The 7,122-nt window shown below is 57.0% G+C and overlaps 2 protein-coding genes across 2 annotated transcripts in view; one reads left to right on the forward strand and one right to left on the reverse strand.

Annotated features, from left to right (window-relative positions):
- The window catches only part of PTGS1 (prostaglandin-endoperoxide synthase 1), a 46,667-nt gene extending 44,524 nt beyond the window's left edge, over positions 1 to 2,143 (forward strand). Inside the window, exon 11 of the mRNA XM_018576971.1 lies at positions 1,782 to 2,143. Within this exon, the coding sequence (XP_018432473.1) occupies positions 1,782 to 2,143 (362 nt within the window). The remainder of the gene's footprint in view (positions 1 to 1,781) is intronic.
- A 3,411-nt stretch (positions 2,144 to 5,554) lies between these two features.
- Positions 5,555 to 7,122, reverse strand: part of PDCL (phosducin like) — a 3,884-nt gene continuing 2,316 nt past the window's right edge. Inside the window, exon 3 of the mRNA XM_018576980.1 lies at positions 5,555 to 6,140. Coding sequence (XP_018432482.1) covers positions 5,555 to 6,140 — 586 coding nt within the window. The remainder of the gene's footprint in view (positions 6,141 to 7,122) is intronic.

Consider the following 7,122-nt stretch of genomic DNA (forward strand, 5'->3'; position numbering starts at 1 on the left):
TGTTTAAAATGGAGATGAAATCCCTTACAATGGATTCCGCTCCCCGATGTGAGAAGTTTTAGTTTCCTGCAGAATCAGCTGATCCCCTGAGCACCGGTCCTGACTTCCTGTTTTAGGGGGGCTCCTTTCCCTTGCAGGGTCCTATAGAGCCACCCTTGTGTGTGCTAGTGAGCTGTGCGTATCTCCACCAACACAAGCCGCTCTCCCCTGCTCCCTACATCTCCTTTCTCCCTCCTCCAAGCTAGAAGATTAGCAGCTGATGGGGACTAGTGATGGGCTCGGGCGTCCGCAGCGTCAGAGATCAGGAAATGTCTCAGTGGCAGTGATTGGCGCTGTCAGGTTCCTGGCGGGCTCGGCACGTGAAGCTGCGAACACGCCCGAGCCCATCCTTAATGGGGGCTCTAGCTGATGGAAGTGTAGGGAGCCATTCCCCTGCTCCCTATGTCTCCCTTCACTAAGCTAGTAGATGGACAGCTGATGGGGACTAGCTGGTGGAGACGTAGGGAGCCATTCCGCCACTCCATGCTTCTCCTTCCTCCCTCCTCTAAGCTAGTAGGCAGACAGCCGATAGGGACTAGCTGAAGCAGATGTAGGGAGCTATTCCCCACTCTGTGTCTCTCCTTTCTCCAAGCTAGTAGATGGACAGATGATGGGAGACGTAGAGAGCCATTCCCCTGCTCCCTACATCTCCCTCCTCCAAGCTAGTAGATGGACAGCTGATGGGGACAATGCAGCCCCTTGTGATCTCGGACAGGAAGTTCAGGGAAGCAGAGCAGAGAGAGTTGGAGCTGTGCAGAAACACGACGAAAAAATGTAAAGAAATCAAAACCGGAGAAGACAAAACCTGGAGCAAATCCTTCCTCCAAGCTAGTAGATGGACAGATGATGGAGATGTAGGAAACCATTCCCCCGCTCTGTGTGTCTCACTCCTCTAAGCTGGCAGATTGGCAGCTGATGGAAGTGTAGGGAGTCATTCCCCTGCTCTCTACATCTTCCTCCCTCCTTCCAGCTAGTAGATGGACAGCTGATGGGAGACGTAGAGAGCCATTCCCCTGCTCCCTACATCTCCCTCCTCCAAGCTAGTAGATGGACAGCTGATGGGGACAATGCAGCCCCTTGTGATCTCGGACAGGAAGTTCAGGGAAGCAGAGCAGAGAGAGTTGGAGCTGTGCAGAAACACGACGAAAAAATGTAAAGAAATCAAAACCGGAGAAGACAAAACCTGGAGCAGTTGCCCACGGCAACCAGCCGGCTTCTCTCTCTGGTTTGTTCTGTTAAAGGAGAACTCTGAGGTCAGGGCTTTTCCCCCATCGTTCTCCTCAGGGTCACGGGAGGACACAAACTAGCGTCCTCCCATCACCCAAAGCTCAGTATATAGGGAGCTACAGCTCGCGGTATACTGAGACGCCGCAGCCGGGAAGGATCCCGACAATACTGTCTGGATACGCCCACCTGCGCGAGTGACAGCTGGCTCTGCCTATCTTGAGGCAGAGCCAGCTGTACCCGCCCCCTCCCCCGTCCGTTCCGCCAGTCAGCGCTGGAGGATCGGACAGGGGAGGGGGGGGAATCCCTGCAGGGAGCCGTGAGTGTCAGTCTCATTGTCACACGTCGGCTCGAACTATGATGAGGGAAAATCACTAACCTCGTAGTTCTCCTTTAAGATTTGAACATGAAAGAGAGAAGCCGATTGGTTGCCGCGGGCAACTGCTCCGGTGTTGATCAATTCCCCTCAACGTATATTATTTGATTTTAAAATGTTGAATTTGTTTTCTGGTCCCCAGGGGAAGACGAGGTCTCGGCCCGGCTGGAGGAGCTGTACGGCGACATCGACGCCCTGGAGTTCTACCCGGGCCTCCTGCTGGAGAAAACCCACCCCAACTCCATCTTCGGGGAGAGCATGATCGAGATGGGAGCCCCCTTCTCCCTCAAAGGACTCATGGGGAACCCCATCTGCTCCCCGGAGTACTGGAAGCCGAGCACCTTCGGGGGGGAGACGGGCTTCAACATGGTAAAGACCGCCTCCATAGAGAAGCTGGTGTGCCGGAACGTCAAGAGGTGCCCGGAGGTCGCCTTCCACGTGCTGGACCCGGAGCCGGGAGGCCGCCACCCTTCCCGGGAAAAGAAGAGCGGCGACGAGCTTTAGGGGGCCCCGGGGGGAGGGGAGGGGGCGGATCGTTCGACGGATGAACATATTTGTGATCTTTTTGCTAATAAATTTGATGCCGTGTTATTTTGGACATTGCCGTGTTATTGTATTCTAGGGTTGCATGGGGGGCGGGGCCCTCAACCCGGGGCCAGATTAGGAGCATCATGGGCCCTGCGGTGCTGGTGGTCGGTTGGATGTAGGGTTGATTCGGTCGACAAACACCCTCCCCCGTCTCATCTCTACACTCTAGGACAGGGGTAGCCAGCCAGCGGCCCTCCAGCTGTGGTGGAACTACAAATCCCACGTGGCATTGCAGCATTCTCACAGCCACAGACACGACTCTCAGAGACAGATGCATCGTGGGATTTGTAGTTTCACCCACAGCTGGAGGGCCGGAGTTTTGCTACCCCTGCCCTAGAGTGTAGAGATGAGAAGGGGGAGGTGTTTGCCCACCGGATCAGGTCAGGTGACGCTGCTCCTCCTCCGTAGATGCAGCGCGGTGGGTGAGCGTTGTCACCGTAGGACAGGAAGTGTGTGACAGGAAGTGTCACCGGGTGAGACGAAGCCTGAAGAAGACTAATGCAGCCGCCACATCCAAGGACGGGTAATCTGCACCGTATTACATTTTGGTTTTTGGTTCTGGTCCACAACATCCTCGAAGGCTTTTATTCCATGTGGGAGGAGCCACCAGAGCATCACATGGGGGCCTTTGGGCGAACAATAGAAGGAATAGTACAAAGCGCGGTGATGATGACGGCGCCTCTCCGCGCTACACGAGGTCTACTTACAGTCATCCCGCCGTCGTGCCACGAGTTGATGGGGACACTTCATGGTGCAGACCACGCAATCCCTCCCCCTGAGAGGAGTTAAAGGGTTCCTCCACCTTTCCGGCAAAATGGCCCCTGAAGTCCAACGCCCGCAGTACATGAGCTCTGGGAGAAGATGGCGACTAGGAGCGGCCCCTCTGAAAAGCTCCTAGTCTGAGGGACCTTCCTGGTCATGCCTGGATGGCAGGAGAGGGTGGCCATCGGGTGCGCACCCCCTGCACCGCAGGAACAAGCCCTCTGCCTCATGCATAACCCCTGCTCCCTCACTCTGTCCACACTCCCTGCACCTGACGCAGGAACAAGCCCTCTGCCTCATGCATAACCCCTGCTCCCTCACTCTGTCCACACTCCCTGCACCGCAGGAACAAGCCCTCTGCCTCATTCATAACCCCTGCTCTCTCTCTCTGTCCACACTCCCTGCACCGCAGGAACATGGCATTGGTCTTGTTCACAACCCGCGCTCTCTCTCTCCGCACCCCCTGCACCGCAGGAACAAGCTCTTGGCCTCATGCATAGCCCGTGCTCCCCCTGCACCGCAGGAACAAGCTTAGGCCTCATGCATAGCCCGTGCTCCCCCTGCACCGCAGGAACAAGCTTAGGCCTCATTCATAGCCAATGCTCTCTCCGCACCCCCTGCACCGCAGGAACAAGCTTAGGCCTCATTCATAGCCAATGCTCTCTCCGCACCCCCTGCACCGCAGGAACAAGCTTAGGCCTCATTCATAGCCAATGCTCTCTCTCCGCACCCCCTGCACCGCAGGAACAAGCTTAGGCCTCATGCATAGCCCGTGCTCCCCCTGCACCGCAGGAACAAGCTTAGGCCTCATTCATAGCCAATGCTCTCTCCGCACCCCCTGCACCGCAGGAACAAGCTTAGGCCTCATTCATAGCCAATGCTCTCTCCACCCCCCGCACCGCAGGAACACGCTTAGGCCTCATTCATAGCCAATGCTCTCTCTCCGCACCCCCTGCACCGCAGGAACAAGCTTAGGCCTCATGCATAGCCCGTGCTCCCCCTGCACCGCAGGAACAAGCTTAGGCCTCATTCATAGCCAATGCTCTCTCCGCACCCCCTGCACCGCAGGAACAAGCTTAGGCCTCATTCATAGCCAATGCTCTCTCTCCGCACCCCCTGCACCGCAGGAACAAGCTTAGGCCTCATGCATAGCCCGTGCTCCCCCTGCACCGCAGGAACAAGCTTAGGCCTCATTCATAGCCAATGCTCTCTCCGCACCCCCTGCACAGCAGGAACAAGCTCTTTGCCTCATGCATAGCCCGTGCTCCCTCTGCACCCCCTGCACCGCAGGAACAAGCTTAGTCCTCATGCATAACCCGCGCTCTCTCTCACTCTGCACCCCCTGCACCGCAGGAACAAGCTCTTGGCCTCATACATAACCTGTGCTCTCTCCAACTCTGTCCACACCCCCTCCACCGCAGGAGCCTGGCTTTGGCCTTGTTCACAACCCATGCATCGGCAGATAAGTCTCGGGGGGCCGCAATGGGGGTGAGGGACGAGGTGCGCTACATATGCCGTGTGTACTTCGATTGCCTTTTTTTGGGCCTAATGACCACAACTGGTTAACATAGTCCAACTTATATAATATTTTAGTGATTGGGTTTACATACATGTTAAAGCCCATTAACCCCCATCCCCCACCACACTCCTGCCCCCCTTCAACCCATTCTGCAGGGGTACCTTGTAGGGGGGGGGGTTTAATACTCACCAAATCCCTTGCCCATTCCCGGTGCAGATATGCCCACGCCACCCAGTCACCCCTTTATGCGGACCTCATCACCTACAGTGGGGGTAGGCAACTCCGGCCCTCCAGTTGTTGTTCAACTACAAGTCCCATGAGGCATTGCAAGGCTGACAGTTACAGGCGTGACTCCCAGATGCATGTTGGGATTTGTAGTTACAGCACAGCGGGAGAGCCGGAGTTGACCTACAGCAGGGGTAGCAAACCTCCGGCCCTCCAGCTGGGGTGGAATCCCATGAGGCATTGCAAGATTCTCAGTCACGACTCCCGAAGAGAGATGCATCATGGGATTTGTAGTTTCACCCACAGCTGGAGGGCCGGAGGTTTGCTACCCCTGCTGTAGGTCAACTCCAGCTGTGCTGTAACTACAAATCCCGCCATGCCTCTGGGAGTCACGCCTGTAACTGTCAGCCTTGCAATGCATCATGGGATTTGTAGTTACACCACAGCCGGAGGGCCGGAGTTGACCTACAGACTCCCATTGGGATCCTTAGAAGAACCTCGGTGCTGGGCAGCCAATAGGGAGTGTGCACATCACGCAGGCAGTCATGCGGACACCTAAAAGAGGACCCCGCCTCCTGTGCATAGAAGAGTGCAGACTCGAACGTGACCGTGGAATTGGGCTAAAAGGGGCTTTTCGGGGGTTTTCTTGGTCAGAGAAGGGGGCGGGGCCTGGAGATTAGCTTTTCAAAAATGAAAAACAGACATTTACGCTAAAACCGTTTATTTTACCAAATCGACTTTTACAAATTAAATAACGTGTACAAGATCGCACCTATGTCCAATCCCTCCTAACGGGGGAGGGGGGGGGCCCCGGCGGGCCGTCAGTCTATCTCCAAGTCGCTGTCGTCGCTGTCGTAGCCCTGCACGGCGGGGTTTTGGATCGCCGCGCGCACCTTGTCCTTGTCGGGCAAAAAGCTGTACTCCTGCAGAAACGCCTGCAGGTCGACGGCGAAGAAGTCGTCCCCGAGCTGGTCGGTGATGCGCACGAAGTTCCCGATCAGCTCCCCGGCTTTGTACACCAGCAGGGCCGGCAGGGCGTTCGCGGTGAATCTGGCGCTCGTGGCCAGCAGGGAGCTTTTCACCCGGCAGAACTTGACCCCGGGGTACTCGGCCGCCAGGCAGATCATGCTGCCGTTGGCGGCCTCCGCCCCGGGGACGCGCTCCTCGTAGATCAGGACGATCACCTGCACGTGTTTCTGTTCCTGGTCGATGACGTCGAGGAATTCCTCCCCGCTGCCGATGTCGAAGACCACCTTGAAGAGCTGGGCCGGGCAGAGCTGCTTCTTCATCTCCTCGATCCGCTGCTTCCGGTACTGCTGGAGGAACTCCTCGTCCTCCTCGTCGTTCAGCATGTTGTACTCCTGCGTCGTCATCTGCAACAGGAAGTGGAGACGTTTACAAATGGAACTGCCGAATCCCCAAAAACCTTCCCAATATGGCCGATCTTCAGCCTTAAAGGAGAACTATGGGGTCAGTGCTTTTCCCCATAGTTCTCCTCAGGGTCACGGGAGGACACAAACTAGCGTCCTCCAGTGACCCTAAGCTCAGTATATAGAGAGCTACAGCTCACGGTATACTGAGACGCCGCAGCCGGAGCAGATCAATGTCGAGATCCGCCCAGCTGCGTGAGTGACAGCTGGCTCTGCCTATCTAGAGGCAGAGCCAGCTGTCCCCGCCCCCTCCGTTCCTCCACTCGCCGCTGGAGGATCAGACAGGGGAGGGGGGGAATCCCTGCAGGGAGCCGTGAGTGACAGCCACGGCTCTCTGCAGGGACATGATCGAGAAGTGAGCGAACGCCGGTATGTGTTCGCTCACCTCCCGATCTACTGAGCCGACGTGTGACAGTCTCATTGAAAATCACTCGCCTCATAGGTTCTCCTTTAAGGGTTAGTTCACACCATAGGCAGTGCGTTCCGGTCCGATTCTGGAATACACTGCATCGCGGCCGGCTCACCTTTTTGCCGGCCTGGAGGGGCCGCAATGCGATCGCCGGCACGGGATCGCAAGGCACATTGTGCCTGCGGTCAGGTCAAAATAGTGCTTGCGGCATTTTGACCGGACCGGTCCGGACTGCAGGCACGATGTGCCTTGCTATCCCGTGCGGGCGATCGCATGGCGGCCGGAGGGTGTGGCTACGGTGCCATTCACTTCAATGGCCCGCCACTCCCCCTCCAGCCCCACGAAATAGTGAGCCAGCCGCAATGCGCTCCAGAATCGGACCGGAACGCACTGCCTATGGTGTGGACTAACCCTAAATGTGCAAAAAATCCCGAGCGGATCCCGACGTAATGACAGGATCCGCCCAGCTGCGTGAGTGACAGCTGGCTCTGCCTATCTAGAGGCAGAGCCAGCTGTACCCGCCCCTCCCCCGTCCGGTCCGCCAGTCAGC

The sequence above is a fragment of the Nanorana parkeri genome, unplaced genomic scaffold, assembly GCF_000935625.1.
Source record: "Nanorana parkeri isolate BGI_ZX_2015 unplaced genomic scaffold, ASM93562v1 scaffold81, whole genome shotgun sequence".
NCBI lineage: Eukaryota > Metazoa > Chordata > Amphibia > Anura > Dicroglossidae > Nanorana > Nanorana parkeri.